This window comes from Ciconia boyciana, chromosome 13, assembly GCF_034638445.1.
Source record: "Ciconia boyciana chromosome 13, ASM3463844v1, whole genome shotgun sequence".
Taxonomy (NCBI): domain Eukaryota; kingdom Metazoa; phylum Chordata; class Aves; order Ciconiiformes; family Ciconiidae; genus Ciconia; species Ciconia boyciana.
In genome coordinates, this window is record NC_132946.1 from 17,032,861 (window position 1) to 17,057,302 (window position 24,442).

Below are 24,442 nucleotides of genomic sequence, written 5' to 3' on the forward strand. Positions count from 1 at the left end.
CAAGGAAAAAACCCTTAAAAACGTCTAATTTCAGAATTAGAGTCGGTATCGGCAGCAAGCCCCGGCAGTGTGACGGGTCGCCCCGGTGCCCCTTGCAGCGTAGTCCCGGTGGAAACAGCGGGAGAGGTGTGTGACCACCCTGCGTCCTGTTTCCCGAGCATTTGTGCTCAAGGATGCATCGCTAATTTTAAATCTCCCCTTTAATTACCAGCGTTGATTTCTCCCTCTACTCCCTCGCTGGTCTCTCCTCGGCGTTTCCCCTCTGCGCCTGCGCGGCGCCCGCCGGTCACGTGTCGGGAGGCAGCCTATGGGGAGGCGCCTTGCTGCGCGGTGCCCGGGGAAAGGAAGTGCCCGCCGGTATTCGCCGCGGCCGCCGGCCCCTCGCCCGCCTCCGCCGCCCGGTATGCGCTGAACTGCCCCGCCCGCCCGCGGCGCGCCCGCCGCCCCTCCGAGGTGAGCGGGGAAGCGCGGTGGGGGCCTCCGCCGCGGAGCGGGGGGGGGCGGGGTTGCCATGGCGACCTGCGCCCGGGACGGGCCCGAGCCGGGCCCGTCCCGGGCGCAGGTCGCCATGGCAACCCCGCTCCCCCTCCTCCCCCCCGCTCCGGTGCTCCCCGGAGCAGCGCAGCGGGGCCGAGCCCCGCGGGGTGTGCTGCTGCCCGTCCCGGGAAGCGCCGTGATCCGGAGAGCCTCCGTGGCATCGTCCTCGGGTGGAGCCCGGCGGGCCGGCTGCTGCCGGGGCGCGGGGATTTCCAGTGACCGGGTTTCGTGGGGCAACCGTGCGAGTCCTCACTTGCGCTCTGTTTGAAGCAACGCAGTTAGGTTGGGGAAACGGTGTCATTTGGGTTGTTAGAAAAATAATCCGAACTCCAGCTGGAGTCAGTTGGCACCACCCTGTGCTTGGGTACGATGGTGCCAACGGAGAAGACTCTTCCTTGGCCTTGGCGGGGACGCGGGAGGTCCCGCAGCTATGCTTACAGCTCTTCCTTCTCTTGGCACGTTCCGAGTTGTGTTCGGGGGCTCAGCCAGCAGCACAGGGGGTCTGTAGCGTTAACTAGTGCGTCTCCATTTCCTCTTCCTCTGTAGCAGAATTTCCCTTGGGAGGGCCGGGAATTTGCCATGCGTCGCTAGATCCAGCTCTTTCCCTCGCACAGGAGCTGCTCTGGCTCTCCCGGCTGCTCTGTGTCTCCTGACAGCCTGGGTCACAGCTCACAAACCGCCCCGGCTGGCTCCAACCTAGCGCGCACCACGGCAGCTTAGCTTTTCTGTGCTTTGCCCTACGTAAGTGTTGTGTCCGTTTGAAGCAGCCTGTAGAGCTTTAGCGGAGAGAAAGCATTGCTCGACTTCATATCCAAACGGGACGACAGCTGAATGCTTTTGCAGGGTATATCTTGAAGTTTTTAATTGCAGCTGATCAAACTGAGCTTTAAAGGCTGTCCCAAAGACTTTGTGGCACAGTGCTTCCTGCTGGGCACGGTGGCGGATGGCTTTGCCAGAAGTGTTCCAGCTGCCATGCCCAATTCCTCGGGCTGCACAGTGGTGGGTTATACGTATGCTATCTATATGGTGAAAATAGCATCTCCATTTCGGAAACTGCCAAAGCTGCATGCTGAAAGCGCTGCTGCTTTCCGTGTCCTGTCAGAGTGACCAGGGCTGGTATCCTCGCCACCAGGATTGCTGTGTCCAGCCGTGAACTAAAGCATGTGTCTTAGACATTTGCTCTTGATTATAGGCATCAAATTATTATCTTCTCCTGTGGTAAGCTGTTTAACTGTTTAATTATGTTACTATGTTGACTTTGAACTTCGTTAGCTTGCTCTGTATCTGTTGTAGTTTATCCTGTCTTTGTTATGCTGCAGCACCTCCCAGTATCAGCTGGTCCGTGCTAGATGACTGGTGAGCTCCTCTGAACCTTGGCTGTTCGTTGCAGCTATTCTCTCTGCTCAAGAACAGCGTGAACGTGGCTGAGTGTCTGACCTTTTATTTACAGATATATAGAGGTATTAAATATCTGTTACATAGGGAGGAGCATGCTAGCTCAGACCAAAGGCTTTCTAGATGTGTGTTTTTCCCTCTCTGTTCGTTCTGTTAATTTCCAGTATCCTATTTTGATTGCCGCTGAGCAGCAAACTAATGTTCTCAGGGAACTCACTGTGAGAGCATGGATTTTTTTCCCCTTGCAGTGGCTAACACAAATTGGAAATGTTTGCTTTTCTTCAACCAGCGTTCCTTTTTTGTCTACTGGCTTACAGACTTTATCTGCCATCTTACTAGTCTCTTGGCATCGTGAGAGCTTTCTACAACTGTGGACAGCTTTAGATTTTAGTGTCCTGGAAATCTGTGCCCCTATTGCAAAGGATCATAAATTTTTGTTGCATATCTGTTAATCTCTTCTCCTATCTAGTTTTTATGAATCTGCTGAACGGATTATAGCTGGAATCTCTTTTCACTATGTATTCATCCTAGATTTGCTTCCTTTCTTTTAATCTGCCCTAGGCTTTTCTTAGTCCAGCTTAGTTTCCTCAAAAGCCTTTACAAGGGACACTTCTGGTAGCTTTTTGGGAGTGCTAGTGCATGGTTTTTTTTTTAAATAAATCAATTGACTGTATGAATAAACTCTATCAGACTTCTCAGAAGTGAGGTTCTTTTAAAAAAAGCTGGTGGCTCTCTCCCAACATGTTATAATTAGAGTGTGAATGCTTCATTTACAAGAGAACGTTGGAGCAGCCGCACCCCCGTCAGAAGCAGTGATGCTGGGTACTGCCTGGCACCACGCTTTTGAAGTAGATGGTTTTAAGCTTGCAGGTTAAAAAAGTAGTTCTGTTATGTCTTGTAAACTGGTGCTTTAATTAGTCTTTATATGCCTGGTAGCAAATAAAGAAACATACAGTAGTGTGTAAGCGTTGTTCTAATACATCATTCTGTTCTTTGAAGTAGCTGCTGCTGTTGTTTTTCTCAGCTGGTTGCTGGATGTTAAAAGCAAGTTGACTTAACATGTCTGAGTAATTGGTAAGTGGTTGTCCTGTGAATGCCCTCTTAAAACCTGTAGCATTCTTAATTTTCGTTTCTTTTCCTAAACCAGAGTGGTATCATTGTATCTTTTGGTATCTGGGCTGGCCTCAGATGTCATCAAACATTGTGGGAACTGCCAGTGGAATTCAGAAAAATGGTCTTTTGTAGTTGGGAGCTCAAAGAGCCTTTAACATAGTATGTGTATTTATTTTTGTTAATGAAGTCTGGTACTTCTTTCATGTCTGTTGTTCTTTCTTTCCCAGTAAGGGTGATCTTTATTTGCATGTGGGGGTGGTTTTTTTTTGGGGGGGTGTTATGAATATAGGTACTGGGCCAGTATAGTCTGATAAGCCGGTCAGTGAGTTGGTGCTGGTATCTTAGCCCATCGTCTGATGTGAACTGGTCCTGCCACCCGAGAAGCCATCCTCTCTCTTCCTGGCTATTTTCCGCCTCTCTGCCCCTAACCCTGGCCACTCCCAGTGTAATTTATGGTGTGAGCAGGAGCAGGTGAAACTGTGGTTGCAAAGGCTGACTCTCAATGACAGTGCTGTTGTAAATACCTGAGGAATTACAGCTACCAGCCTGGGGACTTCCTTGTGAGTGGTTTGCAGAGTTGATGCAGAATTCCTCGTGGCTCAGCCTTCCTGCTCCTCACAGGCTGCTGGACTGGAGGCAGCCTTTGGTAATGGACAGGAATTCCCTGCGGTGACTTGGTGCCACCGGCTGCTGTTAATGCTTTGTACCTCTGATGTTAAGATGCTTTTAAAGAAACAATTGGGCTAAGCTATTCAGTGTGGCAGCAGAGAAAGTTCTGTCTTAGCTGAGCACCTCTTCTACAAACTTGAAAGTTAAACGCTATCTAAAATCGTTACTAGAATGGTATCACTCCTGTCTTCCTGGTTTTTTTAACCAGTCACTGCGTGTCTGATGGCTTCAGTGCAGGGTGTTGCAAAAAGACTTAGAGCTTCATGTCTCACACTACGTCCCCCCACCCACGCTTTCCTCCACACAGAAAGGTAGGAACGGGAGCTGCTCAGTTTTCCAACATTAGCTTTTAATTAAGTTTTTAATTTCTCCTTTTCAAGTTATTACTGTGGATGTAAGAGCAGGCATCTGTGCCAGAATCCATTTTAAATGTTACTAGCTTGAAGCAGTAGCAGTAGGTTTTTTGAGTTGAACCTGGGTGTCTCATGTTGAGAAAGAAGAAGAAAAGGAACCATGTTGGTTCAAATTTTCAATTTGGGATCTTGGAGAGAAGTGAGTTTGGGGCGCTTGTCTGCCAACTAGGGAACGAATGTTCTTTTAAAGCTTTTTTTTTTTTTTTAAGCACCTTGTTTGCAATAGCCTAATAGCCTCTAAAAAGTTACTTGTTAGTGTCTCCTGTAATGATGTAGGTGGAGGGACTGGGTTTTGTTGACAGCTGTGTGTTGCTGCTCAGTAGTGAGGACAGCATATAGGAAATGGAGGCAGGCTCGAATTTCTATCTTCCAGTATTTGTACTACACTAGGCTGAATTTCTGGCTGTTTTTTTAGTCACTACATACGTTTTCTGTGTAGCTGTTTATTCTAATTTGGAAATGGCAGCGGGCCTGCATGTATGATGAGTTGTTTGGGGCTTTTTTTTGTTTTCTGGAGGAACAGCTGCCTATTGGAAACTTGCCGCGTTCAGCATTTGCAAGGTATTAGATCTCTCCTCTAGAGAGCTTCGTGTTCTAAGTGTGCCTCTATTGTGACCCTTCGGTTTTAACTCCCCGCAGTGCTACTGTCACAAAGCAGATTTTCTCTTCCGCGTCTTAACAAGAAAAGATTTAACAGCAAAACCCTCTTAGAGATTCTTGTTTGCCATTCCCTGGAGGAATTGCTGTATCTGGGGCAGCCGGAAGCCGTGCCTTTTGCAGTATGCTTTAGAGACACTTTATTCGGGTACCAGCTCCTGTGAAATCTACAGCTTCAGTAAGGTATCTAGAGCTGTAGGGTAAAAGAACAGCCCAGAAAGCGACTCGCATGCAAAACGTTAACATTTCTGCTGCTGGAAGGCTGACAAGTCAAACTTCAAGCGTGCAGAGGATCAGGGATACAAGTATAAAAGGATTTCACTAACAGTAAGTGTTTTCATTTCAAATAAATAACTGCTGCTTGCTGCACAGGTAGAACTACATTTTGCCCTCTCATTTCTTAATATCCTTTTGAGGTCTGTTTCAAATCCAGATCCTTCATGGCAGGAGGCCAACGTGTTAATTACTTTGATTCTGGGTTTTTGGCTTTCAGGCTTTTAGTCCTGTGGTGTGCACACCTCAGTTTGGGCGTAACGGAAAATGAAGTGCAGAGCTGGGGACAAGGAGCAAGTGCTTTTCTTAGAATGATGTTTTCAGAATTTGAGAGCTGAGGAAGAATTGGCTGAGCAGCGTGGGGCGAGCCTTTGGGAAGAGGCCTGAATGCCAGGACCGATTTTCCCAGGTTGTGTGCGACAGTGCCGTCTTCCTGGCTGTCTGAGTCCAATGTGCTCTGGCCAGGCTCTTGTAGATGTTCCACACGAGGAGGGTTTAATATCAAATTTACTTGTTTGGTATATTTGGTGTTACATGGGATTTTGATTTAGCAGGGTGATACACCAACATACTGAAATCGCAGCACAAGCATAATACAGCAATTGCAGTGTACCGTTGAATCCAAATACAAATGCGATGCCTGTTACTGGTCTCTATATGCTCACCGTCACGGTGCTCAGCACCTACAGTCACTGGGAGGGAGTACGCAGATTGAAGCCAGCTCAGGCCCTTTGCTTTCTTCAAAGTTTACTTTATTAATTGTCCAGTTTTTATACTTCGGGCTCAGCCACGTATATGGCCCCCCCATGCTGGCCTGGCTAGCTCAGGAAGGTAGTATCCTTTGTTAATTGCCTCGAGGCACCTGACGATTCACTGGTGCAGCTGTCTTATCTAAACCCAGGTTACCCTCCAGTCTCCCTGGTGTTGAGATAAATTCAGCTTTCTTTACAATACATTCTTACCCAAGCTCACTGGTTTTTGCCCTTCTCCACTGCGGGGGTGTGCTAGTTGGGCACACTGCCCTGAACAGATTTACTGGAGAAGAAAGTCCAGGCACTGACAAACTCCTTTCTCCAGAGTGACGTCCCCGAGAGAAGCTCATTAGCGCTCGGCGTGTGCTTTGGAGGCAAACGGGATCTGCATAGCAGGGCTGGACTAACGGCAGCTCTTCAAGATGCGGCAGCCTAGGAGATTGTGCAGGGGGAGCTGGCTGAGGAAGGCAGTTTTCTGCACAGAAGGAAGCTGCTACTGAAGGAGTTTAAATAATGAGGAGCTCAAAGTCTTGAGCTTGTGCATGTCCCTGAATGACCACGGGTCCACAAGGGGCTCCTAGGCTCAGTGCTTGTGGTTCTGGTAGAAATGACAGAAAAACGTAACGCCTGGATCAAAAGGCATTATGGACTATTGTGAAATGAGGTAACCTAGCATCAGAGCCTGTTTCCAGCCATATTATTACATTATTTTCAGACCAAGGCACAAAATCAGTAATTTTGTCCTAGATTTCCCATTAAGTGTCTCACTCGCTCCAAACACCTGCTTCTGCTAATGTAGGGAATGAAGTGATGGCAGTTTTGGGCAGCACTCCTATGGGATGTGATGAATGGTACAGGAACAGAGGTGAAACAATCACCATTCTGCTCATGACAGTGAACTCCAAGCTCCGTCGGTTTGCATAACATACCAGAAACGAGGAGAACCACATCTTCTGGGGTTTATTTATCACATCCTAAATGAACCTGCATGGGATTCCTAGAAGGAGCAGGAGCATTAAATGGAATAAATGTAAAAAAAATGGGATGGAGTGTAACAAATAGCATATAGAGGTATGCCTGTATTGCACGCATAGCAGAGGTGGTTGTATTGGTGTAGGCAGCACGTTTAACACCCCAGCTTTCCAATTGCGCCTCTGGGTGCAAAGGAACTAATCTGAGCCCAGGCAGGGTGAAGAGATTTGCTCCTCGCTGACATTATGTGGGACTGTGGGCCTGAGCAACCTGATCTAAGTTGGGTTAAATCAGAAGACCTCCGAAGGGTCCTTTCAACTAATTTTTTTTATTCTATGACCAGACTTGAAGTAGCACCTAGGTGGTATCAAGCCAAGTATTTAAATATCTTTCAAAATTTGGCTCCTATTGCTTTGATAATGTTGCCTTAAGTCCTAGAAGCACCTCTTTGAGATTCTTAGTAATGAATTCATGATGTTTTCAAATCCAGTTGCAATTTTATTGTATTAAATAAAAGGAACTTGGTAACAGGGGTGTCTGTGTGGAACATTCCCTGCAAGACCAGTAACCTAAAAACACAGTAAGCTTAAAATGAAATGCAGAAGGGAAATCTTTACTGCTTTGTTGGAATTAGACCTTTGGCTGGTTCAGATTGAGTGGTTTAATGTAAATCAAATCCCCAGTGCCAGATGGCGCAAGGTAGAGAGACTTACGGCTGTGAAAACTCCCGCTGGCGCTCTTGAAGTGATACTCCCCAGACAATAGCAGAGTTTGTGTCTGTTTTGAGTACGGTGATGCTCAGTCACAGCTAACGTGTGCCTGTCCTGCATTTTGAGTAGCTCTTAAAATTCTGTCTGGGCTTTGTTTGATCGTATTTATTTACAAGTGAGAGAGGATGCCATGTGTCATTAATTTTTTTTTTTCCTGGAAATCTTGTCTTGCTGGGATTTGAGGACTGTCCACACAGAAGTCGCAAAAAAGGATTTGGTGGCGACACTGGAGCAGCACCTCGAGTGAGGGTACCAGGCGTAAGGAAATCCAGCTCTGGCCCACTGTGCATGCATGCAAATCTTCCAGGGAGTATCTGCTGGTCTGTGTTTATGCTGAGCAGATGGTCTGCTCATGTAAAGTAAAATACAGCTACTGTGCATCTGTCCATCGCTGAAGTGCGGGGTAGAAACATGCAGCCTTAGGCAGAGGGACGTGACCTGACAGCCGAAGGAAGGGCCAACTCGCATGCCACTTTTGCAGAGCAGACTTGTTTAGCATCTCTGCAGTTCCTCAGACCTGGCGCATGCATGGTATGTACTTGGTAGTTGTCTGGAGGAACTTAATCTTTTCCTTCTGTGGAATGACAGCAGATAATCCTTCTTAATAATCTAGCAGGAGTGTGCTTGAAGAAAGTGCTTTGAATTGCAGAAGGTGAATAAGGGTCTGCACGTTTAATGACAGAGGTGCCTGCGATACCAGGGTGGTTGGCCGTGGGTCTTTCAGGACAGTACTTCCTGAATCGTAGGGTTGCTTTATAAAAATCCACTAGCCTGCCAGTGCTTGTTTTTCTTTATTCTTCCCTGCACATTTGCTTCTTTCTGTTCAGGATGAATTGATTTCAATTAGCATTTAAATTGAAAAGTAAAAGATTTTGATGGACTTCAGTCTAGCTTTGTTTCTGCAAGTGAAGAAGATTTTCACATTGGTTTTTGTGTGAACACTAAATTTGAAGCCAATACACACCTTATTGGAAGTTATATATGTATACGATTCTAGTTAGTATTTGTTTAGCTTTAGTCTTAGATTACCTTGCTTTTATTCTGCCAGGAAATTCAGTGATATTTGTTGCTAGATGATTAAAATTTTTATTTGGGATTTTCATGAACCTATCTGGATGGAAGTTGAAGTCCAAATAAAAATTCATAAAAATGGCATCTTATGATAAATCCAACTCCTTTTCGCAGGATGTGCAAGGCAGAAACATTGTTAAAACATGTCTAATAGCACTAAACAAGGGAAATCTTAACTTGTTGAATCACTTAGCGTGGCTTTTGTAGGTATGGAAGTGCCTGAGGGATTTTCAAATGCATTTAAGCAGTCTCCTGCCAAATTCTAGTAAGCATCAGGCTTTATCTTGCATGTGAACACCCTCTTGGATTAAGAGCGCTGATTCTGTGTGGCTACCTCAGTTTCTCTAGAAATATGGTATTACGTAGATTTTATCTTTTTTTTTTTTTTTTTAAATACAAGAGCTCTAAGAGGGAAAGAAAACTTCCTGCCCTTGAGAAAAGCCTGAGTTGAGGTTTCTTAGCTGTGAAACATCTAGTTCAAGTAAAGAAACTGTCCCTGCACCTGGTAGCTAACCTAACCTCAAAACAAGACCTACTCTTGCACGGTAGGACCTGGAAGTACTGGTGGTAGAAGTGTGTCAGTACCCGTACTCGGCTCACTGTGCGCAGTGAACACTCTTAATTCGTGAGTCCCAGCCATTGCTTGGGCTGATGCTGGAAGCTAAAGGCTCCTCTGCCTTTTCGACAGAATTGTGGAATACTGTTCTTTAGCTCATTAAAGCTAGGGCTTATTGATGCCAAAGATTTATGCCATTATTTTCAAATAGTAAGTTTAGGCCTTACAAAGTGCTTTAATTTAAAATTATATGTTAAGTTGGCTTATTTAGTAATGTACTTACTATTTCTTTTCATCCAACTTCCATTACTGCTAAATATTTGTAATGAGGATTTGACAGGTTCCTCTGCAGCTGCCCAATACACATAAGGCCAAAACGTTTTGCTAGATTTGTTTCAAGAGAGCAAGGCAGAAGACTAGTAGAAATGCTCAAAACCTTTATACTTTCCTGTAGTTTTTTTGAAATTAATTTGTTGTGTGTTAATATCTGCAGTTTTTAAGTAGGAAAGACAATTAAATACTCAGTTTCTAGTTCTACTTACTGCTAACTTTGGTATTTTGGAAAGGGGTGTCCTCAGAGCTTTTACAAATGTTTAACTGCATGATCCCATCATAGGCATAAAATGTTGGCTCATTTTATAATCTTCCTAAGTGAGTGTTTCCCATTTTGACAAAAGGGTGAGGTGGTTGTGCCCGGCTGGGTGGAGGGGCAGTGGATGATGTTAACCATGCCACTTCCCAGACCGCGGACATCACATGAACGAAGACTGACACCTGAGAAAGAGGTATTAAATAAGGTAACTTCACTTAGGGTTTTCAAAAATGTCTGTGGACCTCCTTCAGTTAACTGCATGTGGCTGGAGCCTGTGTTTTTGCTTCACAGCAACCACCGCTTGGTCTCAAAGGTCAGAAGTCGGTGTTGTCAGTGTTGCAGTGGTGAGTGGAGCTATGCTACCTCTAAACCCCTGAAGGCCCTTTTAACCTCCATTGAGTCCTAGGGTTGTATTTAACACTGATACTGGTTTTCTTTATGCTTCCAAACATATCTTTGTCCTCTAAATCCACATTGACTCTAAAAGTGATGCCCTCATCACTGTGCTAGCTGAGGCTTTTGATCAGGACTCTGGCTCTGCTAATTACAGCATGCCACAGGCTGTGCAGGGGGCCAGGACCTGGGTCTTGGGTGTTTGCCCAGATATCTGTGAAGAGCCAGAGGCTGTCACCTGGGTGCAAAGAGAATTGACTTGCCTGGGATTTCTTCTCTCTTGGTCATAGCAGCCACTGACCGCAGCTCCTCCGGCAGCAGCAACACCTGGCCAGGGAGGAAGGTGCACAGGTCTGCTCTCCTAAAACCTTGTGGCAGGACACAGTGCCAGGCGGGTGTCCTAAATTTCCTTTAAATGTGCAAGAGCATCAGATTGGGTCACATAATGCAAAGCGGATGGAGCGAGTCCCTGCAAACACAACCGGTGCTGAGAAACGGCTGTCTGAATTTGAGGGGAGGGGAATTATCCTGTTGAACAAAACAGTCATGGATTATTTTTTTAAGGCTGGCTTCAGCTACAGGATAATGCATAATGCTTGCCTAGCTCTTTGAGAATATAGTATTAAATAAACATGAACTAATCCTTGCAAGAATGCGTCCTGTGCTGGCTCTGCCTCTCCTGCAGCAGCTGCTGGCTAAGTCTGCTCCTAGGCCCCTGCCTTTTCTACTCATTAGCAAAAATATGGCTCTATCATGGTTGTTTCATTTATCTTTGATTTATTAATGCTGAGAGCATTGACTGAGAAGGGGTGTTGCCTTACAGTAGCATCAAAACTTCTCAAGAATAATAAAATGAATGAGCAAGAGCACTGCTGTTGCAAACCTGAGCACCGCTTAATACCCACTAACGAAGCGATGTAGCGGGGCTTGGAACTTTGCCATGGCCAAAGCAGCTCTGGCTGTATGTGCCTGCTCACTCCTCCCTCCTCTTTTTCCCCCTGGGAAGCCTGTCTTATGCTACCCGAGCTTTTGCCAAGGAGTTCTGGCCCACAAACAATTCTTTTGTCCTCGCTTTGTGATCTTGTGGTGGGTCACCGCTCTGAAATGGCTCAGCAAAGGGTCTGGCAAGGGTGGGAGGGTGGGACTGGGGTCCACACCGCTGTGCATCAGCTACCTCACCCCAACCAGCAGTGGTGTGGATCAAATCAGCCACAGCAAGTGAACGTGCCCTTCCTTCAGGGCCCCGCGGGGTAAAGCTGAGGCACGTTAAAAGGTCAGCAGGGGCTGGTGGTGGAGAGCGTGCTCGCTGCCGCGACAGGGTACAGCTTCAAAGTCTAGCCTCAGAGGGCTTGAGCTAATTCTAGGAGTGTAAAATTAGTTTTAAAAGCAGCAAGGAGTACTGGTTTTGTGGGTTTTCTAGGTGCTTAAGTTGTTTTGAAACTAGCATCTGTACTGACTGTGAAAGCTGTAGGCTGCCCGGTAAATATGCAGCCGCAGTCCTAGAACAGGCTGTGAAATAGCTGTGATTCTTTTTAAGGACTTCTTCGGAGAAGAACAAGCGATCCATATCAATATACAGATCCCCTCGGATGCCCTTCTCAGGGAAATATGTAGGACCAGTCACTGGGAGGAAAGCTGTGTCTGGGAAGGATCCCTTGCTTGAAGAAACCCACCTCGTTTCATCTTTCTCAAGAGCTGTAGAACTTCCTTGGACCTCTGCTCTATTAAAGCATTTTGCCATTCTTTCTGCCTGCATGGGAGAAGGGCTAGCAAAGATTTCTCTGGATAATAGTGGACCTTAAGTGTATCCTTTCTTGTCTTGATGTATTGGCTGTTTGACATGTTCCAGGTTGCACACAAACCAGTGGTAGAGTTCTTCTTTCCTCCCTAGGAGGTCCGGGCCGACGCAGCATAGGGGCTTTATGCTACTGTCCAGGAGGACGGAGGAGTGGGAGCTCACGCTGCTCTAGCCAGTGCAAAGGAGTCCATGCAACGTGTGTTGCAGGGAGAGTGGCAAAGTCAAGGGTGAACGCTGTTTTCGTTAGCAGTGCTAATTACCTCTCTTTCAGCACTGATGTTGAGTTCCAAGAACCCCAGCATCTGGGGACTCTCTGCTGACTATCATCATGTTGTGCTAAGTGGGAGTTGCTCTTGACCAGTTCTTTCACGGAAATTGCAGAAGAAAGTTAGCTTATATACCTTAAAAGAGAAATTTGAGGGTGGAATGTGGATTTTATGGCTTAGCCTGTTTTTTTCTTAGGGGTACAGTGGAAGGAGGTGTTTCCAAATTTGTAGAAGAGCAATCGGCACACAGTTGTGTGCTGTCAAACTGGGATCATTGCCGTGCCTACTCCTTTTGTGTGTCTTTGCCAGTTACAGAGTGTATTACGGAGGTGATGCGATTTTTGCATTGAAACTGCTCAAATGGCATATCTAGTCCAGTGTGTTTAAATCTGTTCCTTCTTGAGTCTCTGAGCTTCAAAGCGAGAGCACTGGAGAGCTGAGCATCCCTTTCAGCAGGAGGGCATACACAAGCACTGCTGTGTGCAGCTTTTTCCTTATAACTCGGCATTTTGAAACCAAGATTTGAAACTCTTAAAACTGGGAAAAGAAAGTAAACCCAAAACCAAACGATTCTTTAAATTAAGGGTGGTGGGGTTTTTTTTGTTTGCATCCTGGTCTGGTTCTTTGACCTGGGACGAGGAGGGGTGGAGTGAGAGAGACAAAGCTGTGGATGGAGAACTGCAGGTGGCCCGTGAAAGGGAACTGACTCCTGCAGCCGTCCTGTCTCTGCCTGCCTTGTTTGCTCTGTGTGCACAGTGTCTTGCATGGGGCTTTGTCCTGCCTAAAGCCTGTTCTCAAGATCTGTTCTTCATTTATGCATCTGCGCTACAAATGCTTTTACAACCACTTTAGTTATCACTTGCTTCTTTCGCTCTGGTACCTTGTTAAAAAAAGCTGAAGACATTGGTGTAAGTGTCCCATACGTGGTTAGCAGGATTGTGGTAGTGCTATGGTGAAAGAAAAGGGTATCTTGGGATTTCTGTATTTGAATGCTCTCTGCTGGGCTGGAAAGCCAGCCCTCATGTAGTTGTACCACATAGGAATGAGGGGAAATGAAACTAGATCTCATTTCGCCAGCATAAATTAAACAAAATTAAGATTTTATAGAGTTTGAATCCTCTGTATATGTACTAACTGGAGGTGACGGGATTGTGTAAGAGGATTTTCTAGCAGTGCTGTTTGTTCAGTTTGTTTTAACAAAATGTTGGTCCTGCATAGACATTTGAAGAGCTCCATGCATCATAAGGTACACTTGGCACATTGTTGGCTTATTTAATGCAGCATCCTGAGCTCTTTTTGGAAGTAGTTGGTGCCACATGTTCCTTCACATGCAGCATCACGGGACTGTGCTCGAAGGGAGCGGGGTGTGTACAGATGCAGGGCTGGTGGGGTGGGTCAGGCTGAGAAGTGAGCTGTGCTTATCCCGTGGGCAACAGGGCTTCAAGTTGCTTCTCAGGTTAACGTTGCCATGTTTTGCTTCATCTCTCTTGAAAACTCGTTCTGCTAGGAAAAACAACTTTGTTGATACTGAGAACCTCCTGCTGCTTTTGTGCGGATGCCTGCCTGAAGCTGAGAGTCAGAATCCGTGCTTCATCATTCTTAACGTGCTTTCTTTTCTTGCAGGCGTGAATGACAGAGGAGGTGCCCCCGACTGCACTTACGGACGTAAACCTGCGTCTTCTCTGCCACGATGACATAGACACAGTGAAACAGCTCTGTGGCGACTGGTTCCCAATAGAGTACGTTACCGGTTTGGGGTGTGAGATGGTGGGGATCTAGAAACCAACGGTGTGAACCTGCACTGGTCCAGTTCAGAGCTGACACCAAAGGCTCTGCAGCCATCTAGACTGTTGCTAAGATAGCAGCAGGTTCTGAATCTTTTATGCGCTGTGGTGGCGTTCCTGTTAATGGCCCTTTTGCTGCCTGTCCTGCAGGGCCCTAAAGTCATCAGAAAGTTCCTGTATGCGGATTGTGGCAGAAAAATGGGCTTTGTAATTAAGGGAGTGGCTCAGCTTCTTGGGAAAGACTGTGTATCAGATGGGGAAAGGAGCACACCTCCAGGAAAAAGGACAGCATCCCTGTGCTTGTGAAAGAAAGTTGTGTTCTGGAGTGTGTGCCAAGGAAGCACCCTCAGAGCTGAACCAAATCGACACGGAGCAACTGTTCTAAGGGACTGTCTTTCTGAATGTCCCGGGGGAGACTGAACAGTACTTGCCTGCGTACTGGGGATCACTGTTGCTCCCAAAGCTCTGGCAAAGATCTGGCTTAAAGCTGATCTCAGTCTGTCCCAGGTCAGTTCCCCAGGCCCCCATTTGGTAAATGCTTGTGTCTGCACAAGCATGGGAATAAGGAGCTTTTTGGGGGGACAGTGATAGCTTTCTGGCTTAAAGCATCCAGGGAAACTACAGCTGTAGACTTCAAGGATTTTTTGCTTTAGCTTTGTTGAGAAGCTTTATAGAGGATTTTAACGGATTATAATTAAGATTGCATAAAATGTAACAAACCAGCAAAAGCATTCATAATATTTTGAATTTGTAGATTTCTTTTAAACACAAGGCATGCTGAACTCTCACTTTGAAATAAATTAGTGTACACTAGTTTCCCTTTAGTAGCTGCAGAAGGAGGAGGAGAGCTGGAGGCTGGTGATGTGATTTTTTTTTTTTTGTACCAATATGCTGTATTTTTTTCACATGTGTATCAAATTAATGAGATCCTTACGCTCTTAGATGAGGGCAGATGGATCTTGCATTTAAAAATAACTTGCTAAAGATGGAAGTGAAAGCTCTGGGCAATGAACGTAAAATGAAAATGTGGTTGTCTTAGTAAGGCAGGAGGCCATTACATGAGCAGCCTGCATTGCTGCTTAGATGCAATTGAAAGAAACCATGCTAGCAAATGGGGTACAGCAGCTGTTTGATGTTCATTGGTACCATACAACAGTTAAGACAGGAAAGGTGAATAACTTCCTAACCCAGATTTCATGGAATAAGCTAAATTAGTAGCATAGAAAGAGCTTTAGATTGACGTATGGCTGAGCTACTTGGCTGTAAGCCTTTGCAGAAGACAGCCCTTTCCTCCACAGCTTCCCTCCCTTAGTCTTGTGTAAAATACATTGGCCTGCAGTTCCAGCCACTGGCATTTAAAGATGCTGCTGCCCGTTTCCAGTTGAGCAGCATCTCGCACGACGTTTGCTGTGGTGCTGCCTGCTCCCATGGGCTTTGTGTCCCCAGACGTTCCTGTTTTTTCTTCCTTCCCAGGTACCCTGACTCATGGTACCGAGATATCACTTCCAACAAGAAGTTCTTTTCCCTCGCAGCCACATATAGAGGCTCCATCGTGGGAATGATAGTGGCAGAGATCAAGAGCAGAACAAAGGTGCACAAAGAGGTACGCTACTAAACTGTGCTGCAGTATGAGATAGTCCTCCTCTTGCCATGGTTAACCGCGATGGGACCTGTTTGGGGTATTTTTTTCCCCCCTCCATCCAGACACTTATAATAGTGATCCCGAGTTAATTTAAGAAACCAAGAACATGCCCATTTCCAGCTAAAGGAGCATGGGTGGTGGGATGTATCTGAACACGTGGCCTGCTGAGCAGCAGTCTCTTCCTGCTGGGGCTAAGCAGCTGTGGCCCGATGGGAAGCTCGCTGCCTGATGTGCTGTGCGGAGACATCAGATCATGCAAGCATAATCCAAAAGTAACTGTGTAGCAGGCCGTTTAACTGCTGCCTGGCTGTTTTCAGTGTGCCTGGTCTTTGCTGGTGACTGAGATATGCACAGCTGTGGGAGAACGAACCTCTTCCTTTCTTATGTAAGGGTTGAACTTCCTTAGCTGTGCTGGGCGAGTCACTCCTCTGACTTCCTGCAGAAACTCCTTCATTTACACGGTCACTGTCTCGAACACAAAGCAGAGGTAACCAGGCTGCAGAAAGCTCAGGCTTCAGGGATACCAGAGCTTGGAGGTCAGGAGAGACAACACAGTACAGCAGAGAGGTGAAGAAGAGATGGTCACTGGAGCCAGTATGGGAAAAGACCACTGGGTTAGTGTAGGAAAACAGCATAGGCAACTGGATTAAAAAAAATAGCAGGGGCAAGGCAGAGAGTGCATAAATTCTAAAAGGCCATCAGTGTTATGATTAAACAATAATCTTAACATTCGTAGGAACCGAGAGCATTGAGTGGCATGGGTCTCTTCACTCTAGCTATCTGGCTTCACCTCAAAGCTAGTCAAAGTCAGAAACTGCATCTTTGGCAACTCTAACAAAAGGCTCTTGTTCCAGCCAAGCTGAAAGCCAGGGGCTTATTCAGACACTGCTCCAGGCAACTGAGCCTGTAGAACATGCTCCTTGTCCTCTACAGAGATCTCCAGCTGACACGAAGCTCAGATGGAGCGTGCAGGCAATAAAGACTGTTGCTGGATTGATCTAGACACTGATGGGTAACTCCAGAATTGGCACTTTGAATCCTTCCTGGTAAAGAATGCAAATATATTCTGTCCCTAAGCCCACAAATAATGTATATAGTAAGGAAACATCATGATTTGTGTTCTGCCTCTGGGAAGGTGATATGAAAGTAGGAATAACACCTAAGGGACCATGCTTGGTTCTTTTAACTCGCACCTTCTTTCCAGAAGCTTCAGTTAAGTTCAGTGAAGAGCAGTTTCCTGCTGTAGCCTTGTTTTCAGATGTTCCAGTACGAGATTCTTGCCTTCTCCTCTGCCTCCCCAGGTATCCTACTAAATAGCTTGTTATATCTCTACTCAGGATGGAGACATCCTAGCTTCCAATTTTCCTGTGGACACTCAAGTTGCTTACATCCTAAGTCTTGGAGTGGTGAAGGAGTTCAGAAAACATGGAATAGGTAAGATCCTGCTACGTGGCAACTCTGCTGCTGTTGTTTGCCACGTGTGGCTAGTGGGCGTGACTGAAGGAGCTGCACCATTTCACCACAGTGCTCTTTTGAGACAAGCTTGTCGGTGATTTGTACCAGCAATTGGGAAGGTGATGCACTCACATCCCCTTCTTGGTGTTAATGCAGGTGCACTGAGATGTTTTTACTGGTGTAGGCACAACACAATGTGCAAATGTTTCCAAAGAGCATGGGGCTTTGTCCATCTTGTTCCCAGGGGACAGCTGAGCACACCAAAAACTTGCACTCCTGCTGCTGAGACTGACAGAACCGCTAGGACTTCACCCTGGAGCAGGGTTTGAAGCGATTTTCTTTCATGGGTATCAGAAGCCTGGTCCCTGAGGCAGAAAATACATCTGCTTTTAACCTTTCAACTTCAACAGATAGAACAAACATTTAGAAAACGACAAAGGGAACTGGAAAAAGAGTGTAACTTGGACCTGATTAAATCTGTCAAATGCATGTAAAAGCTCTGAATGCCTGCTGCAACGCACAGTGTTTTTGCAGCCATTTGAAAATCCTGCAGTCAGGAGGGCTTATCTCCATTTAGAGCAGGATGTGTTTTGTCATCAAATAAGTGCCCTTCTGGTGCAATTTCAAGCATGATCTATATCTTTGATCTGCAAGAGGAAATAGGCCGGGTTTGGCAGCATGACCCAGTGTTGCACATCTGGCGTCTCTTCAGTGGATACAGGTATAACTTCTCTTCCTTGAGTCCTCCCTTCTCCCCCAGTCATGTTTAGAAGGGTACAAACTGATAGGATACATGAAGAAATGACCAGCAGAGTCCTCAGTGGGAGCACTGTATTTAAAACTTGCATTGAAATGCTACTGGAGATAAATTTTCTGTACAAAGAAGAAAATACTTGCGCAGAATGATGTTTAGAGAAGGTGGTAAAGGGGTCTTCTGTTCTGTAAAGTTGTGGCTGTTTTGAGTCCCTTTTCAGTTTCCAAATCCTGTATTTTTTTTCAGCTCCATCTTGCTGGAATTTTCTCCTTTCAGTATCAGTATTTCCTGTTTCCATCACATCTAGACAGCGTGTCACCATGCTCTCTCAAAATCTTTGAACTCGTACCTATAGCAAAACAACCTAAAGAAGCTGCTGCCTGCTGCTGCTTTTTCTGAGACCTTTCTCTTGAGAGTTTTTCTACTTGTGTTTGAAGTGGAAGTCTTTCATGCAGGAGGCTTTTCACCCCAGGCATACTTTTAAGCACTAAAGCTCTGATTTCTCTCTGGCAGGCATTAAAAGGCTTTGGTTTCTAGTTCTCTGCTATTCTTAAACCAGAGGGCAGTTGGATTTCTGTGAGATAGAAGAGTGGAATATCTCATAACAAAATTAAACTGCTTTCCTGTTGATGTCTCTCAGTGTCTTTTTGTGCTTGGCTGATAGAAATTCCCACTAAGTATCAAGTGACCATGAAGTGGTCTGGGGATTGTGAAACAGTGTACATCTCATCTGGGTGTTTGTATGAGCTAAGCTATTTCTTTAGCCTGTTGTTACCACACCTGATGGGAGAAGTTCCCCTGCAGGTTCTGCTGGGTCCTTCATGCTGGGTTGAGGTGGTTTGGATGAACCTCCGTGTCTCGTCTCTTGAGGCTGGAGTATTCTCTGTGCCCTTTTCTGGTTTCTCCTGCTGACTAGGGGCTGCAGAAAATCCAGGCTGAGTGAGACTATGCCTCCGCTCTCCTCCTAAGAAGGGATCTTAAAATCCTACCAGTTCTCAGATTTTAATTCGAGTTCAGCAGATGCAATGCAATAACCTGCTTGTGAAGTTTTGTTTTGACGCTGCTGTTTTAAATGGCTTTAAAATAAATTAATGTGACGGAACTGATACCATTGAAAATGACTCGCTGACCCTCCCCAAAGCAGAGAGCTGCTTGTCTGGGGATGGGCACTACTGGCAGATTCCCATGTCTGGCTCATCTTTGTGGTTATTGAATCAGAAGTTTGTGTCTTTATAAAATCTGTTTTGTGAAGCCATGCTCATAGGCGAGATGAGATTCATACTGAAACCATGTAGCGTGGTCCTGTTAAATTCACCAAGAAGGTCTGTGAGAACTGGGTGGGATCTGGGGTCTTCAAGCGCATGCAGCAATCCCTGCTTAGATGCTGGGTGCAGGAGGTTGCAGCTGGGACCTATGAACCCTTGTGCTGTCCCTGAGAAGGCAGCTGCACTGTGTGATCCTGCTGCTCTTTCCTTCAACAGGTTCGCTTTTGCTCGAAAGTTTAAAAGACCATATATCAACGACTGCCCAAGATCACTGCAAAGCCATCTACCTGCATGTCCTCACCACTAACAACACAGCAATAAACTTCTATGAAAACAGGGACTTTAAACAGCACCACTATCTTCCCTATTATTATTCCATCAGAGGGGTCCTCAAAGATGGCTTTACCTACGTCCTGTACATCAATGGTGGACATCCACCCTGGACAATCTTATATCCTTTACCTTCAGTCTGATTAGCAGGGGAGCACAATAAGCAGACACCACACTATGTTTTAGGTTAAAAATGGCAATCTAGCAAAGTGTGACGTGGCTAGATCTGGGGACTGATGCCGACTCAGATGCGAATTTAATCTGAAGTCGGAAGGAAGGTGATGTTAGAGCGATCTGACAATGACCTGCTTGTGCCCAGGCTCCCCCGACTCCTCTGGGAACAGTTCAGGGAGGCAGCCTAGGATGGTACATTGAATTCAAAGTTGGAGCGAGTTTGATGCCAGTGATAGCAAATGCTGGTGTTAAGCCAGAGTGCTAGGCGTGCTCTGGCTTGTGTGGTGCAGGATTTGTCCAGCAGCATGGCAGAGAAGCCTTTGGTCTTGTTTCCTGTGGCCTAGGATCCCCTGCGACCCTGGCCTGGCCGGGATCTCAGCAGGCTGCTCTCAAACTGACTTTTGGAGTTTATTTAAGGTCGTTGGATCACGGAGAAGAAACCTGATCTTTCCTGGGTGTAGCCAGTCAGTCCAAACCTCTCCAGGCAGGTGGATAGATTGCCATCCCCACAGGAACTTGCTGTGGAGTGCAAAGGGAACTAGCAGCTGCTTAGAGGAGGTATTTCCCACACAAGCTGGAGCCAGTGTTCCCAAATTGCCACCTTTTATGGTGCAAAGCAGACCTGCTTTTGACAGAAAGGAGCAGGCAATTAACACAAGGAGCAGACCTGTCTGTCTAACTGAGCAGGCTTTTGCTGTGTCATGGGGTCTCTTTAGGGAGTGCTAGTCCACAAAGTATTTTAAGTTATTTCTTAAGTTACAGTCCTTAACTGATGGCCACTGACTACCTACAGCACATTGGATCAACGCTAGCCAGCCTGAGCCCGTGTTCAATTCCCCAGAGGATATATCGACAAGCCCAGAGCCTTCTCTGCAGCCTTCTGCCCTGGTCTGGAATTTCTGCCAAGAGCGGCATCGAATATAGCCGGACGATGTGACTGGATCGGAAGATGTACAAAAAGCAAAGGTAGGTACCTGGGGGAAAGCTCCCTTCTCTGCCCGAGGCCGGCAGCGACATGGTGGCAGTGCCCCACGGCCACTGTCTCAGGGCAGCTGAGAGCGAGCTCGAGCAAGGGCTGCTGAAGCTGCAGCTCTGCTGCTGGGCAAGCTGCCGTGTGTCTGGGGCATCGTTGTGCTTCGGTCTCCAGCTGGTGGCCAAACTCCTGTTGGTTTAATTTGAAGGGAATTTGAACTCTGATCTTGTTTACTTGAGCCCAGAGCCCGACAGCAGATTGGACCTGTCCCTGCTGTCTCTCTCCTTTTCCCAGCTGTTAGACCAGCTTGCCAGACCCGGAGTGACCGAGTCCTCGCTCTTTCCCCAGCTCAGTGTCCCAGCACAGTAACTGACAGCCCATTTGCTGCCAGTTGCGTTGCAGGTCTCTGACAACAAGGTCTTCAGGACAGTGGCTCCCCAGTACACTTGGAGACGCCCATAACACCTGGTTTCCCTAAGACAGCTGCTCTCTTTGTCTTCCCATAGGATTGTTCTTCCTTTCATCTCCTGAACCATCCGGCTCTGCACTGATTCCAGTGATGACAGCTCTTGGTCAGTGACCCAGCCCCTGGACGGGACTCCTTGTTCCACAGGTTGACCGAGATTTGGCAGACTTCACACTTGACGGGCTGCAGCCCTGACTTACCCCCGTGGCCTGGAGCCTGCGAGCGCTGCCTGGGCAGGCCTGGCTGTCGTGTGAGGCACCTGGCTGTGCCGTAGCTGAGGGCCCTTTGCGTCACCGGTCTGTGTGCATGTTGCACTGTCCCCGCCATTTCCCTTGCCTCTGGTTTCCTCCTATTCGTATACGTGATGTAGAGGGGTTCAGTCGCTGCTTCCACACCATAGCTACTGAAAGCAGCGTGAATGAGGTTAATGAATCTGCACTGACCAACCATGTAAATGAGCTGTAAGCGCCCTGGCAGGCCACTGCCGGCAGAATATAGTCGTGCCCTAGTTGCCGGGGAAGGGGGAGCTGGGTGAGGGGAAGCGGGGAGCAAGGATCGTGTCTGGGTCCTGCCAAGTCAGCTGCTGCCGCTGGTGCTTCCTGCAGGTAACTTCCAGGGAGGGTAACTGCCTCGCGTGAGAAACTACCCAGCCCCGCCAGCCCTCTGGAGTGACTTAAAAAGAAGCATTTAATTCAGGATGCATCAAGTAGAAGGCAGGGAATGAAATTGCTATTTCATAGTGAAATATATATATTATACTGTATAGATCTTTCTGCCTTTGTCCAAGTTGGAATGTAGCAGGGGAGCGGAGCGGGGGGTGTAGAGCCGCTGCTGCAGCCAGAGCCCTGCGGAGTCTGGTCCAGAGCCCTTCTCCTTCCCTGCATGCACCCTCCCGTGGCACTGGGGCTGGACTCTTGCAGGACCTTTAGGGATGAGCTCTGTGCACAGATGACAACAGCGTTTCCTTGCTGCAGAAAAGCTCCCCCAGCTGCTCACCGGTGTGCTTCAGGCCATAGCCTGGGCATCACCACGGGGCCCTGCTGGTAGACAGTCTCCCTGGAGCTGTCCAGGGGGCTCCTGTCCTGGCTGCGGGACCCCTGTGGCTATGCCAGCCTGGGGCTGTCTCAGCTCACCGGCATTTAACATCCAGCCTGTGTGGAGGCCCCGGTATGCCTGTGTGCCGCAGCCAGGCCAGGCACCCTTCCTGCAACTCGGAGTGAGGTTGGGCGAGCACTTTGCTTCTAAGGTGGGAGTCTGCAGCTCACCCAGCCTGGGCACGTGTCAGAGTGCAGGTATCCCTGCGCCCTGCCGGGGTCCCACTGCCACTCCCCCTTCCCTGGCGGAGGCTCTTCCCCTGCTCAGCACCGTGTTCCTTGTTCCCCTCTCATTTTGAAACTGGGACTTGAGCAAAGCAGGTCTAAGCCCAGCTGGTGCACGGCCTGTGTGTGCGGGCAGTGCCAGCTCCGGCAGCAGGTGTGGGCAGGGCGTGGGGGTGAGACACAATACGGGTCAGGCTTAGACTTAGACAAGCAAGCAAGCACGTTAAGATCTTGCAGCCCGGGTGGCTGTACAAAGTCATTTCAGTGTCTGTAAGCCCCGGAGGTGGGAGTTAATTAATAAAGGGGGGCAGGAGGCGAGCTTGTTGTGTGTGTGGTACCATGCTGCTTCCCAAGAAGGGTGGCTGGGACTAGCTCCCCGCTCGGCCCACCGCTGCCACAGGGCTGGCACTGTGTGCTGCCGCTCAGCTCGGAGGTGGCTGTGGCACAGAAGCCCTGGTGAGTGCAGCTTCCCCCGCGGCCCTGGCCGGCCCTGCAGCCCGGACTGCAGGAAGCAGCTCGATCCAGCCGCAGGGGCCAGCACATCCCGTGTTTTGGAGCAGCAGCAGGCTGTTCTGCTGGGAGGTGCTGGTCCCTCTTCTGGGGCCCACAGAGGCCTAGCGCAATGACTGTCTGACAGAAGCAAAAAAATGGTGTCTCCCTGAGGACAGTCCAGCTTGGAGCTGTTGGAGGGTCCATCAAGCCCCAAGGAGCCAAGGCTGACCTTGGTGTTGGCCTTGCTCTGAGGCTGTTGGAGCAGAGCACTCCAGAGGCGCCTCCTTCCAACCTACACATCTCTGGTTCCCCTTCAGTTCAGAAGCACAAGCAGCACTGCAGCCAGCTGCGCTGGGCGCAAAGTTGTGGTCGCTGCCCTGTGTGCGGTGGGCAGGCTGAGTACGGCTCAAGGGATGCGGTTTTGTGGCAGCCGACGTGCGATGGGGCAGGGAGCTGCAGGCTGAGCTGGTGCTCGCACCTTTGGCCAAGGTGCCTCTCGGGATTTTAGCTGGGCCGTGGGGTGGAAGGAGGAGTGCTGCCACGCGTGGCTGGGGCACCGAGATAGCGAAGCTCCCCTCGGCGGGGCTGCACGCTCCTGCCCGTGAGTGATGCGGTGGAGCCGCTTGCAGAAGAACGGGGCAGGTCTACGCAGCCAACGGCTCGGCTGAGCCGCTTGTGGCACCGCAGTCTGGGAGCGCGCGGGGGCTCCCTGTGCGTCCCCCTCCCGTGCTGTGGAGCCGGCTGGGTCCTTCAGCTGGGCTCCAGCTGCCCTCGCCTCACAGGGGTGCTTGGCAGCCTGGCAGAGCCGGCTCACAGGTGCCCTGGCTGGGCTCCCCTGCCCGGCCTCGCTGCCGAGCGGCTGTGCCTGCAGCACTGCCCGTGGGAAGCAGGCGTTGGCTTGGCTTTGCCGAGGCGCTGGCGGGGGACTTCGGTGGTCCCTGATGTTCCTCTCGCGGCCCAGCTGGCCCCCCCTGGCAGGGGAGGTAGCAGCAGGAACTGCTGCCATCCCTCCTAGCCACAGCGCTTTCCCAGGAGCCTGAAGCACCCTTCCGGCCTCATTTGGGTTACCACTTTTTGGGTTTGGGTGGTTTTTTTTTTGCTTAGCCACTTTTTACTTAAGCAGGTGTACTGGTTTATACGAGTTTCTTAAGCAACTCAAGCCTCCCATTTTCCTTGGCACTTGCTTTCTCTGGACTAGACTGAATCTCGCTTTCCCTCCTGATTGCCTGGGACTGATGTTCCCCCCACTTTCTATCCTGCCCGTTACACAACCCAACTCCACTGCTGCAGCACTTGAGCACGTCCCACGGGGAGCTGACTGGCCTGTGTGTCCTCCTGCCACCCCCTCCTCTGAGGTGTCAGCCACCTCCCCGCTCGTTATTTATTGAAGAGCATTGTGCTGCCACCATCAGCCTCTCTCTAAACGTCTTCAATTAAACCAAACCTCTTTTCTGAGTCGTTTGTCTCTCTGCGCAGGAGCCTGCCTCTGATCGGCTGCTCGAGCACCTTCACCCGACCTTGCGCTCTGCTGCGACGCGGGGCGACCGCAGGCCCTCTTCTC

At 48.4% G+C, this 24,442-nt stretch overlaps 1 protein-coding gene across 2 annotated transcripts; it reads left to right on the forward strand.

The window, feature by feature from the left end:
- Positions 1 to 296: 296 nt before the first annotated feature.
- On the forward strand, positions 297 to 24,330 carry NAA60 (N-alpha-acetyltransferase 60, NatF catalytic subunit). Of its 2 annotated transcripts, XM_072877864.1 has the most exons (7): positions 298 to 453; positions 13,851 to 13,966; positions 15,485 to 15,614; positions 16,991 to 17,087; positions 19,344 to 19,578; positions 20,412 to 20,597; positions 21,111 to 24,330. In XM_072877864.1, the coding sequence occupies exons 2-6, from the start codon at positions 13,857 to 13,859 to the stop codon at positions 20,566 to 20,568; spliced, it is 729 nt and encodes a 242-aa protein (XP_072733965.1). In that variant the 5' UTR covers positions 298 to 453; positions 13,851 to 13,856; the 3' UTR covers positions 20,569 to 20,597; positions 21,111 to 24,330. The 2 variants fall into 2 exon arrangements, with proteins under 2 accessions (XP_072733964.1, XP_072733965.1); XM_072877863.1 differs by lacking the exons at positions 20,412 to 20,597; positions 21,111 to 24,330 and having other exon boundaries at positions 297 to 401; positions 19,344 to 19,615.
- The last annotated feature ends 112 nt before the right edge of the window (positions 24,331 to 24,442 follow it).

Excerpts from the sequence above, each read along its gene's own strand:
- NAA60 (XM_072877864.1), top strand. The coding sequence starts at position 13,857 with ATGACAGAGGAGGTGCCCCCGACTGCACTTACGGACGTAAACCTGCGT. Across the intron at positions 13,967-15,484 it reads GGCGACTGGTTCCCAATAGA|GTACCCTGACTCATGGTACC; the intron begins GTACGTTACCGG and ends CTTCCTTCCCAG. Across the intron at positions 15,615-16,990 it reads GAACAAAGGTGCACAAAGAG|GATGGAGACATCCTAGCTTC; the intron begins GTACGCTACTAA and ends ATCTCTACTCAG.